The sequence below is a fragment of the Vespula pensylvanica genome, chromosome 1 (genome assembly GCF_014466175.1).
Source record: "Vespula pensylvanica isolate Volc-1 chromosome 1, ASM1446617v1, whole genome shotgun sequence".
Classification (NCBI taxonomy): domain Eukaryota; kingdom Metazoa; phylum Arthropoda; class Insecta; order Hymenoptera; family Vespidae; genus Vespula; species Vespula pensylvanica.
Window position 1 is genome coordinate 2,158,839 of NC_057685.1, and position 13,288 is coordinate 2,172,126.

At 37.9% G+C, this 13,288-nt stretch overlaps 1 protein-coding gene across 4 annotated transcripts in view; it reads left to right on the forward strand.

Moving 5' to 3' along the window:
• LOC122638201 (ras-responsive element-binding protein 1-like) overlaps window positions 1-13,140 on the forward strand; it is a 17,032-nt gene extending 3,892 nt beyond the window's left edge. The window contains exons 1-5 of one of the 4 annotated variants that reach the window (XM_043831059.1): window positions 4,436-4,782; window positions 6,861-6,964; window positions 7,320-8,283; window positions 8,539-11,792; window positions 12,046-13,140. In XM_043831059.1, coding sequence (XP_043686994.1) covers window positions 4,734-4,782; window positions 6,861-6,964; window positions 7,320-8,283; window positions 8,539-11,792; window positions 12,046-12,603 — 4,929 coding nt within the window. In that variant the 5' untranslated portion in view covers window positions 4,436-4,733 and the 3' untranslated portion in view covers window positions 12,604-13,140. Of the gene's footprint in view, window positions 1-4,435; window positions 4,783-6,860; window positions 6,965-7,319; window positions 11,793-12,045 lie in introns of those variants that run through there. The other 3 variants (XM_043831048.1, XM_043831030.1, XM_043831039.1) reach the window with 3 other exon arrangements.
• Window positions 13,141-13,288: the final 148 nt, after the last annotated feature.

Genomic DNA, 13,288 nt, shown 5'->3' on the forward strand with positions numbered 1-13,288 from the left:
TTTTCTCTTCTCTCTCTCTCTCTCTCTCTCTCTCTCTCTCTCTCTCCCTTTCTGTCCTCTTTTAATCGAGAATATACATTATTCTATCTTTAGAGAGTCGCGACGCGTGAGAATTTAATCGATAACAGGCGTCGAACATAGACGAGTCAGAATTCTTTATTTTTTTTGTTATTTTTTTTCTGTTTCGTAGAAAAGATCAAAAGAACGGCATTCTTATTCTCAGCTCTCTCTTTTTCTCTCTCTCTATCTCTCTTTTACTCTTGTTCGTCGCTAACTCGTTGGATTATCGATCGATTTAATCGAGAAAATTCTCTCTCTCTCTCTCTCTCTCTCTCTCTCTCTTTCTTTCTCTCCGTATTGATCATCAAAAGAACGCATCTAAGATGCGGCTAAAAATTTTAATCGGCTAAAAAAATCCATATCATATACATATACGATTGACCAGCCTTAACTTAAAAAAGAATGAATAACTTTATAATTTAGCTTTCAGATAGCTTACGATCTTATTCGGTATAGAATTTGTGTAGGGATACTAGTATTCGTAGCAGCCGTAATAGTAGTAGTAGTAATAGTAGTAGTAGTAATAGTAGTAGTAGTAATAGTACTAGTAGTAGTATATCATAGGTTCGCGCAACGACGATCTATACGCGTTAGCGACAAGTATGAGGTAGGTATGACAACGGGAATGAGGTACATGCGGAAACACTCGGTTGGGCCACGTATACGAGAGAGGGATATCTACTTTGCCCGACATCCTTCGTTCGACCCTCTACCACCCATAATGTATGTAGATAATACCTACTGTAAAGCTTAATCCCAATTTCTCTTTGTTCTCTTTTCGCATAGCGTTAAAAAGAAAACAATCACTTTACTCCATCTCTTATTTCTCTCTCTCTCTCTCTCTCTCTTTCTCTCTCTCTCTCTCTCTCTCTGTCTCCCTCTTTCTCTTTCTCTTTCTTCTCGTTTCTATTAAAAAGAAAAAAAAAATTCGTTGAAAAAGAATTGAAGAAAAAAATGTGTAATCTCTGGAATTTCGAGGATAAAAGAAATAGAAAGAAATAAGAAATTTTATTAACTCATAGAAGAAGAGAATTCAGACGTTTTTATTCAATCTATTATTTCCGAATCTTGTCTTCTTCTTCGCGATTCTATACGATAAGAATAATTACTCGCGAAAAGATCTTGGCTTTACGATCGTGGAGCCTCGTCACGCAGGAGTTCGTGACGTGGCTTCGATAGAAAAGATAAAGACGTTTCTGGTTTCTTTCATTTCTCTCTCTCTCTCTCTCTCTCTCTCTCTCTCGCTCTCTCGCTGTTTCTCTTTTTCGCTTTCTCTCTCTCTCTCTCTCTCTCTCTCTCTTTTTCTCTGTCACTCTTACTTCATAATTAATTTTACCCGCTATAAAGATCTGATAAATTTCCTTTCAATTCTCAAAATTTTTTGCAAAAAAAGAAAAAGAGAAAAAAGAAACGAAAAAAGAGGAACTTAAAAAAAGAAAATTAAAAAGAAATAAAAAAATCTTTCTTCAATGATAAAATCGTTTCTCTTAACACGCTTGGTAAAAACTTTCATCTAATCTTTCTATCGGGTTTACTAATCTCAAATCGATAATGCTTTTTGTATGAAGACAAACAAAGAGAGAGAGAGAGAGAGAGAGAGAGAGAGAGAGAGAGAGAGAGAGAGAGAGAGAGAGAGAGAGAGGCAAAGGAAGAAAGAAAGGAAAAGAAAGAGAGGTATAGACGTTGAACCGTATATACAAAATTATCGATTCTAAATGAATTGTTAAACTTAAATTTTCAATTTTACTTTCGTCTAACTCATCGGTACGATTTACGATTAAAAAGAAAAAGAAAGAAAAAAGAAGATGAAGAATAACAAAAATAGATTAATCAAATCGATCCACGTCATGTATGATTTTTACCCTATTCTCTATCTGTATTTCTATCTCTATCACTATCTCTCTATCTTTTTGTCTTTCACATCCTAAGCTCCATTATACGCTAAAGAGAGAAAGAGAAAAAAGGAGGGAGCAAACGAACAAGAGAGAAAGAGAGAGAGAGAGAGAGAGAGAGAGAGAGAGAGAGAGAGAGAGAAGATCGCGAAGCGCGTGTGTCAGAGCGGCGGTCACCCATAGGCCGACTTCGAGAAGAGGGTGGCTGTTACGAGTGGGTTGCGTCCAAGGTTGTCAGGGCTACGACTCTCGAAACACACTAACCGACCGCCATCTTTGCTTCTCTCGCCCGTCTGCGTGGGTGTATCCGAGAGCTTCGAGAGAAAGAGAAAGAGAAAGAAAGAAAAAGAGAAAGAGAAAGAGAAAGAGAAAGATAGAGAAAGAGGGGAGTAGAAGGTACACGTAAAGGAGGGAGTATCTCGCTCTCTTTTTCTCTCACTCATCAAAAGAGAGAAAAAGAAAGAGAGAGAGAGAGAGAGAGAGAGAGAGAGAGGCTGTGCCCCGAGAAAGAGAAAAGCTATACATGCACGTATATACACGTACATACGTGTAAGTACTGTGTTGTGTGTGTATGTGTGTGTGAGCACGTCACTGGCGGATATCGCGAGGAGGGGGAGATAGAAAGAGATAAAACGAGAGCGAGCGAGCGAGCAAGACACAGACAGATATAGAAGTGAGGTAGAGAGAGAAAGAGAGTGAGTGAGTGAGTGAGTGAGTGAGTGAGAGAGAGAGAGAAAGAGAGAGAGAGAGTGAGAGAGAGGGTGGATAAAGGAAGGGAAGAGAAGGAGATAAAAGTTTCGAGAGAGAAAGAGAGAGAGAGAGAGAGAAAGAGAGATGAGAATCGACCAATCGGAGACGAGTCGAGAACACCGCCCCGATCTCTCCCCACTTAGTCGACTCGGCGCAGCATCCTTGCGATTCGTGTAGGAGGCACGGAGGCTAACGGAAGTGCGCATGTACGCCCTCTCGCCGGACGGACTCTGACACTGCTCCCTTTTTTTCCTTCAAGGCTCCTAGCCCCGAGGTCTTCGAGGGTGCATTGCAGATATAGGCGTGGCGTCTCGCCTCTCTCATTTCTTCTATTCTATTCTACTCTATTCCATTCTATTCCATTTTATTTTATTTTATTTTATTCCATATCTTTGTCGATCTATTCTGTTCTGTTCTGTTCTGTTCTGTTCTGTTCTGTTCTGTTCTGTTCTGTTTTGTTCTATTCTATTTTATTTTATTTTATTTTATTTTATTTTGTTTTATACTATTTCTCTTATCGTACCATAAAGGTATATAATCCTTTCAATTATTAAGCGAGATTATTCATATTTAATTTTTTTCACTTCTTATGTTTATATTTCTTGTTTCTTTTTTTCTTTTGTTCCTCGATAAGAAAGATCGGTAAGAGTTAGAAGGAAAAGATTTGTCTCTCAAGAGTTTCGTTCAGCGTTCGATATTCGTCAAAATATTCAAGGATATCTATATTAGCATGTGCATACGGATAAAGTGTAAATTGTTTGAACGGTTTTAATGTGATTCTTCGGTTTCCTTTTATTTTTTACTTTTCTCTTTTCTTTTCTTTTCTTTTCTTTTCTTTTCTCGCGAGGACGAGATCGGTGAAAGGGTAGGGAAGAGGGTAGGGAAGAAAGAAACGTTTCTTTTCTTTAATTCTTTTCTTCATCAAGGTACCTATGTTTATAATCAAGGTACGTATATTTGCATGTGTGTGCATAGATACACGTTTAGAAAAATTCATTTATCTCTTTCTCTTTTTCTATTTATTTATATATATACCAATATATAGGTAGATTATATAGAAATGTAAAACGTTTGAATTATTTTACGTATCTTGTATTCTCGCGAGTTTGTTGAGTAATTCGGTAAATATCGATTATATGGAATAATCGATTTCCGAAAGAAATACTCTTCAGCGAGGAAAAATTCCTAAAGAAAATTGATCGTAACGAGGAGAGAAATTCGGTGTTCCACTAAAGGCAAACCTTTCGAAATCCACGTCGCTCGGCATGCTTTCCATTTCTAACGATCACCCGAGGAGACCGGAGACCAATCGTTACGACGTTCCGTGAACCACGAAATGCGATTTCTATTTTTCCATCGGGTTCTACCCGAAGTCTAGTCGGTATCGATCGTGTTTTCTCATTGGATCACGATTTCTCGGATTATTGCGCGAACTCTACCGATTTACGTATGCTTCCGTTCGAAAATTTGTTTCATCCGAGACATGAATCAAATATTCGCCTTTATTTATTTATTTATTTACTTTTTTGCCCAAAGAAATATGCATATATATATATATTTCTTTTTACATATATCGAATTAAATAAAAATCCCCTTTTTAAATGATAAACAATTAATTGACTCGTAAAGTATCCTTATCAAACATTTTTATACATAAATATGAAAAAATATGAGGTATGAGAAAAAAAAATAATAATAATAACAAAAAAAAAAAGAAAAAAATGTGATCATTTCTATAAAACAAATTGAAATCCTCTCTAGACAATAGCTCTGTACTATTATATATAAATTTGTCGAATACTTATCGGTTTGTAAAGTATTTAAATGCCTTTTTAGAATTAAAGACGTGACTCTCGATAATGGTATTTAAACCTCCCCACCAGTTTCGATTCGATAGTCAAAGATCGGCCGATCCAAAGCTGCCGGGTATCGAGCATTTCAAGCACGAGCGCAGACCGCAGGTTAAATCGAACGTTAAAAGGCAGCAAAACTCGTTTCTCCGTTCCGATCGCGCGTGATTTACGTGCGTGAATGAAGTCACCTGTCGGCAGCAGGCGCATCGAGTCTCGCAGGTATTATGGTGAGCAGGTTTCTGTGTTAGGCGCCATGAAGAAACAGGTTCCTTTCGGTTACACACATATATACGTATACACAAACACACCAACGTATAGAACCACGAGTAATGCGATATCCAAGTGCAAACAATAATGGTTAGTCGCGTGGTTATTTAAAAAAAAAAAAAAAAAAGAAAAAGACGAATAAATAAACGAAAGGAAGGGAATTCAATCTATATCAGTTTTATTTTTTTTTTTACTTTTTTCTACGTTTATTGTTTTCTCTCTCTCTTTTTCTTTTTTTTTTTTTTTTTTTAACGCGTTACCCTAATCTCATCTTTCAAATCTCTTTCGTTCTTGCGACTCTCGCGCAAAAATTGTTTTCCCGATCACCTTACTCGTCGTTGACCTAATCGACAGCTTCCTCCGCGTGATGATTTGTTATCGCATGATGGCTTTCGCCGAAAAATCGACGCGTAGATTTATCGACTTTATCTTTCGCGTATATTACGAATATCCATTTGGCTTGACACACTTACCGTCGTCAAGTAGTAGGTAGGTAGGTATATCCGATAAAACTTGATCGATTTTTTTTTTCTTTTCTTTCTTTCTTTTTCCTTTCTCTTTTCGCTGATTCGCACAATTAATCGACCTTTCCTTTCTTTGTTTCTTCTCTTTTGTCTCCCTCTTTACAGACTTACTACTCGCTTTGCTCGAACTTCCAAGTGAAAGAGAAGAAATAAATAAAAATAAAAAAAAAGAAAGAAAGAAATACTAAATTAAAATTTCTATTACGTAGAAACACAGATCGATCGTTTGTATCAACGAAAGAAATAAAAAGAAAAAAAAAAAAAGGGTTAATGACGTAAAGTCGAAGAGAAAGCTTTCCTAAACAAATAAAAAAATAAAAAGAAACAGGACGTGTAAAAATTTCGATAAGACGTCTTTCCCGAGACAGACACATCCTCCTCTTAGATGTGGAAAGACGTAAAAAAAGAGAGAAAAAAAAACGAAAAAGAAGAAACAAAAAATAATAAAAAAAAAAAGAAAAAAAAAACAAAAATACCGCGAAGTTGCGGTTGTAACGCGGTGCGAGAACTCTGATAAACGTTTCGATCTTGCTTTTCGAGCTCCAGCTGTGGTTTCCTATGTACATATATCAGCTTCCGGACCGCGTCGGATTGATGTCCTGTTGGTGACACACTTTTTAAGACTCTTAGCTCGACAAGAAAAGAAGCATCGACGGTAGATCCGGTGCTTTTTTCTTTCTTTCTTTTACTTTTTTCTTTCCTTTCTCTCTTTCTTTCTTTATTTTATTTTATTTTTTTTTTGTTTCGTTGGTGTCTCCCTTTTATCGCTCGAGAACTCGAACCCGATCGAGTAACGTTATCATTGAGAATGTTCATTGAGTTATCTCTATCGGTCTCTTAACGTCGCATAAGTAACAAACTTTTTCTCGGGTAAACACGTCTTGAATATTCTCCCCCCTTTCCCCACCTTCCTCCCTCAAACGAGTTCAACTTCTCAAAGAATTGATTTTGATCGACGAATCGATCGATCGATCAATTCGACGATATTTCGTTTCCTTCGTTTTTTTAAGGCTATTGTACGTAGAGAAAAAGAAATACAGAAATCGATCCGATCCAATCCGATCTGATTGGATTCGATCGATCGAAGGAAATACAAGATGTTATTGAAATTTCGTTGAGAGATATTGAAGATAGTTTATTGTTTATGTGGAACTTTAAGAACACGGAAAAACGGAACACGTGTCATCCGTTTTCCGTCGTTCTACAAAAATCAAACATAAAAATATACGTAACGTCGTCCACGTATGTATCTTCTAAGTGTCGTTTTTGATTCTTTCCTCATCTTATATTTACCAAATAAAACGTTGCGCGAGGATCTGCGGTTCGGGTTGCCACATCCTCGTCGACTGCTATTCGATTCGATTTTGAATCATGCACTTAAAAGGAAATAAGAGATAAAATGTTGTTCCACGAAAGAAGTTTTATATATATATATATATATTTGTTAATTAAGATTTGAAAATATTAATTATTGATTTTTTGATTTTGATTTTTTTTGCTCGTTTGTTTTATAGTGACCATAAAGAACGAACCGGAACAGGAACAAGAACAGGAACAAGAACAAGAACAAGAACAGACTGAGACACAGGTGGATACAGCAGCATCTCCGTCGTCCAGTGTAAATGTTCATTTGATTTATTTCTCTCTTCTTTTTTTTTTTTTTCTTTTATCGTAACAAGAAGCTTTAACAATTTAACAAAAAAGTAATTAAAAAAAAAGTAACGCTGTGCCGACAAAACGTTCGAAAAATTTTCATTCGGTAACAACAATAATAAATCGTGAATATTTTTTTTTCTTAAAATATCTTACAACATTACAAATGAATTTCTTAATTACAAACATCTAAATAAATATTACGAATATATATATATATATATATATATATATATATATATATATATGTATGTATATATATATGTAGATATATATGTAGATATGTAGATATATACAAAGTATGAACGTTTTTATTACAGGTAGATTTACCCGAAAGCGCGCATCCTTGTCCAGCTTGTCCGACCATACTTTTGACAACTCACGATTTAACGAATCATCTACGAGAACATAATTCACCTAGGAGCACGGAATACGGCGGTGAGGAAGACTACTGCTGTGCTATATGTCAAAAAGTATTGAGTTCGGCAAGTTCCTTGGATCGCCATGTTCTTGTACATTCGCGCGAACGACCTTTCAAGTGCAAATATTGTGATATAGCTTTCACAACGAATGGTAATATGAACAGACATGTTAAAAGTGCTCACCGCGGTGAAAGATCACCACCACAGAGTTATACCGAATCGGAAAGTACTAGTAACGACTCCGAAAACTCATCTAGAAGACAACACATAGAAGAACACAACAACAACGAGATATCGAAACAAACTTCGCCAAATTTTATGATCAGAGAAAGATTAGCGAAGAATTTAACAGCCAAACGAAAGTCGCCATCTTTTACCAGAGAAGATGAAAGCCCACGTAAACACAAGATATTGTTGAACAATTCGAGGACCGAGATCAAACGTACCCCTGTACAAACACAAAATTCTTTCAACTGTCCGGTTTGTAATCGGCAAGATTTTGCTACGAGCGGCCTCTTGGAAACGCATTTGGAACAAAATCATCCAGAATTCACGGCAAGGTGCGAACCCTGTAATCTATCTTTTAAAAATCATCGGGTTTTGAATCTACACCGTTATATGATACACTTTTCTGACTATCCCGTTGGTATCCCTACGAGAAATTTACGTAATTCCGTAGTAGGATTCGACGATTTAACTTTTGTTGACTTTACCTCGGCTAAATTCCCAACTATTGCTAGGGTGATGTGCGAGCAAGCGATGCATCGGCCAGCATCCGGAGAAGGTACCAACTTTCAATGCGCCAAGTGTTCAAGGGCATTTCCTTGTTTCAAGTCTATGAAAGAACACCAAAATGAATGTGGTAAGTGTAGGTCAAGTTTGCAATGTAGACCGATAGACGTTGGGGAATCACAGAGAGACGATTTTTTTGCGGGCCTCGAATTACACAATAAAGCTGCTTTGACAGAGGCTAAAGACGGAAAGGATTTAGCGGATATAGAAAGCATTTTGTCCGTTACGTCGGGCCCGATTTTACAAAACTTTCCCCGCTCGGATGCTAGTACACCCGAGAATAATATGAAATTTAATTCGAGCGTTGGTTCTTCTGGTTCATCAGGAACGATGTCATCGGAATATCACGAGGAAGAAGCTCAGGATTTATTCGCTGCCGAATTCAGGAAGATGAAGTTGAAAGGAGAATTCCCCTGCCGATTATGCACAGCTATATTCCCTAATTTGAGAGCATTGAAGGGACATAATCGTGCTCACATGGGTGTTGCGCCAGGAGTACCCTATCCTTGCAACATGTGTCCTTATACGAGTACGGACAAGGCCACTCTTGTAAGGCATCTCAGATCTCACAACGGCGATCGGCCGTACGAGTGTTCGCTTTGCAATTACGCTTTTACTACAAAAGCAAACTGCGAGAGGCACGTTAGAAATCGTCATGGTAAATTAACCAGGGAAGACATCAAGAGTGTTCTTATATATCACCCGAACGAGGATTCGACGAATGAGAACATCGGTAGAAGTTCGCCAAGAGTGACAAAGGACGAACCAAGAAAAAGTTTGATATATCCGAACGACCGTGAGGACTCTCATCAGCAACAGCAACGTTATCTCTCGATGCCGGTGGACTCGAAAAGTGATATTAGAGTGATAGACGAGGCAAAACTACCTAGCCCAGGATTGGCCTCGTCCCTTCGTAGTATTATCGTGAATCATTGCGAAACCAGCGATACTTACTCGAGATCGAACATACCATCGTCCGGGCTTATTCCGAGGAATATAGAAGAGGCCACTACATCTCAAGATCAAAGTGGAAGGGCTGAGGATGATCTTGAATCAAGGTCATCTAACGAAAGCGTGTCTCTAGTCAATGATACCGAATCAGATATGCACCAAAGAATTCAAGCTAGTCCGATTAACTTGAAGAAAACGTCTAACGTACCTAACGCCGGAAATTCGAACCAGGATGGCCCCTTGGACCTCAGCATGGACGTTCTAGATTTGAGTAAAAAGGCCAAGGAGAGAAACGGTGCTGGCTCTTCTAGATCGAACGAACATTATCCCGGCAATGACCGAAGAGAATTTTACGATTCAACCAGCCAATTGTTCCTCACACAGGCTCTTTTACAAGCGAGCCAAGGAACTTCGCCGGGAACTTCGCCTGGAACTTCGCAAGGAACCTCGCAGGCAACCTCCCTGCAGAATTTCTACGCTAATGCCCAATTGATCTACCGTAATTTAGGATCACTTTCGGCAGGAGTAAATGCTGGAATTCTATCTCCTTATATGTTCAACCCGCACCTGTTCGGACAAGATCTTAACATCAGAGATAGAATTCAAAAGGAGTTCGCTCGGGGCCTACAATTGACCAGCGGTGGTACGTTGGTCGATCCATCTCACGGAAATACAAGTTTCGCCAGTTTTCCGCAATCTAACGAGGGCTCGTCTCAATCCGTAAACGAGCAAAACGATTATACGAAATTGCTGGCTTCTAAAATGACCAATAAGAATTTATCGCCACGCGAAAAGCCAGACAATTCGCCTTCCTCGAATTCCGTTAAAATGGTCATAAAAAATGGTGTTCTAATGCCAAAACAAAAACAACGAAGATATCGTACGGAAAGACCGTTCTCTTGCGGACATTGCTCGGCCAAGTTCACCCTGCGTAGCAACATGGAGAGACATATAAAACAGCAACATCCTGAATTTTGGAGTCAACGACCTCGAGGTGGTCATTCAACGAGAGGCAGACCACCGGCGAACCATCCGACTTTAATTAAAAATTCTGGACAGTCAAATTCGCAGCCTTCGCAGTCCTACTCCAGCATTCTACCCAAAACCGAGTCGTCATCGGCGATAGAATCTGGCAGACATTCGATTTCCGACCAAGTTAAATACGCGATATTGGCACAACAATTGAAGGCCAACAAAATGGACGACAACGACACCGACGAAGAACTCATCATCGACGAGGATCCTACCGATAAAGAGATGCAAGAATCTCAAGAACAAGGAGAACGTTCTACGAGTTTGTTGAGAGGACAATTGGAAGGAAACGAGTCCAACAGAGACGTTTTGACGGTTAAGAACGAAATCTCAGAAAGAGACTCGACCGACGTATTTCACAACGAACAGGCCGAGGAACGTAACGATACCAATGAGAACGGCCGGACTTCTAGAAACGAACATATCCCTGAAGTTAAAACTGAAGATCCATCCGGAGATAATAATTCAAGACACACCTTCAAAATGGATATCTGTAACGATACCGTTCAAGATAAACAGGAAGATAATAACGCTGATCTCGCTAGCGTTTCGGAATTATTGGACAATGCTTCTCATCAATATCAACACTTTCAACCTCAATATCTGAGCGACGAGGAAGGTTTGGTCGCATCGACGAGCGACTTCAACAATTCTGGAAGCGAGGACAAATCTGACTCGGTCAATTCCGGTAATTCGAATAACGCCTCGTCGAAAAAGAAAAAGAAGAAAAAAAAGAAGAAGAAATCTGCTTACTCGATGGCACCTAACAGAGTGATATGTCCCTATTGCGAACGGCCATTTCCATGGACTTCGTCCCTTAGACGACATATTCTTACGCACACGGGTCAAAAGCCCTATCAATGTATATACTGTTCACTTTTGTTCACGACCAAATCGAATTGCGATCGGCACCTTTTGAGAAAGCACAAAACAAATCCGAACAAAATACGACGCGTTAGAAATTCATCTTCGCCGGATAGTCAGGTTGTCAATACGAACAATACGTTCTCGATGAGAAACGTACCGGAGAGGCCGTACAAATGTAATCAGTGTCCGAGTTCGACCTTTTCGACGTTAGGTAATTTAAAGAAACATCGTTCGACCAAACACTCGCGCAAAAACAAATCGAGATCCGTATCGCCCTCGAGCGAACCACAAAACAGTCCTTTACAACCGTCGAAACAAAACGATCCTAGCGATTACGAGAGCCAATCGTCTAGCATTTCTGAAAATGTTTCTGAACAACAACAAGTGTCGCCGGTTGAAACACAAAAACAAAATTCGAATACATCACCGACTAACAACGAATTATCAAGATCACGAAGAACTTCACCTAGATCCTCGCCCGGTCCTAACGACGTTCCATTCAAATGTCATCTATGTGACTGCGGATTCGCCGATCGTCATGATTGTTTGGAACATATCAAAACGAATCATAAAAAATCGTACGAGATGTTAGTTGCTAAGGGTGCTATGGATATGGATATCGACGGTTTGGAAGATCAACCAGCACCACCACCACCGCCACCGCCGCAGCAACATCTTAGCGATGGAGAGGAAAGAAAAGGCCGATTCCCAGATTACAGTAATAGAAAAGTAAGTAACATACATACATACATATATATAACATATATTATAGTAAGTTATATATATATATATAATATATATAATATTATATTATATATTATATATTATATACTATATATATTATATATACATATGTCTGTACATTAATATAGCCTATTCTAAAGACGCGACAAAAATCTTCTATCCCATATCTAAAGGATTAAAAATTCGTGATAATATTCTAACAAAGTTATATTAAATTATTATTATAAATTTTCAACAGGTGGTCTGTGCCTTTTGCATAAGAAGATTCTGGTCGGCCGAGGATCTACGTCGTCACATGAGAACTCACACGGGTGAAAGACCATTCTCCTGTGACATATGCTTTCGACGATTCACTTTGAAACACAGCATGCTACGTCATCGTAAAAAGCACGAATCGGTTGACTCTACCATGTACGTTGGTACCAGCGGCGACGAAGAAAATTCACCGACTCAGCCACCAACGATAACACCGCGTACCCAACAACAACCACCCGTTTTAATGGCAACAAATATCAACAATTCGAGGATCCAAGATAGAATTACGTCGTCGGTAGCAACCGGCGATGCTCCTGGTGGTTTCATGAGATTTAATACCTTCGAAAAATTAACTACATTTACCGGCAAATTGACCACCAATACACAGCATAATGTCAATTCAGAATTATCCGAAAATACCGACAACGATTTGATCTCTAATCTTTTGGGCATACGCGATAAAAGTTTCATCGATAAGGTTCTCCAAGCATCACCGGACGATGCCGCTAAATTATTAGGCGTACAACGTAGTCACGAGTGAATAGAAAAACTTTTAACATATAATACGTCGAAGGTAAAAAGAATTTTAAAATGGAAATCTTATTTTCTCGATACGTTTAAATAATATTTTTTCTTTGTCTATGTCAATTTGTTTTCTTTTTCTTCTTTTTTTTTTTTTTTGTTTGTTTTCTTTTGATTTGTATCCATTATCCGTCTGTATATTTATTCACAATCGTGCCTTATATTATATAACCGTTTTATCGATTTGACCACACTTTTTTAAAGGATTTTTTTTTTCTTTTTTTTTTTTTTTTAATTGACACCCGACACAATTTGATTTTTCTTTTTTTTTTTTAATTGACACCCGACGCTATTACAGTAATCATTTTTTCTCGAATATTGACCGTACTATAGACAAAACGCTGTTAATTCACAAGCGTGGCTTTAATGATATCATTTAATTTTAATTTATAATCAATGTCTATATATATATTTTAATAATTCAATAAGTTTTGACGTTGTATATATGTATAGTCTCGCGCGTTCTTGATTTTATCTAATTTATAATTAAAATATTTTAGAAAAAGAATAAAATATATTCGCATATTCGAGGCGCATTCTTTAAAGACATAAACAAAAAAGAAAAAAAAAAACAAAGAAAATTCAACAAAAAAAAAAAAAAAAGAAAAATTAGAAATCAAAAATTTTTTAAATTTCCATTTTTA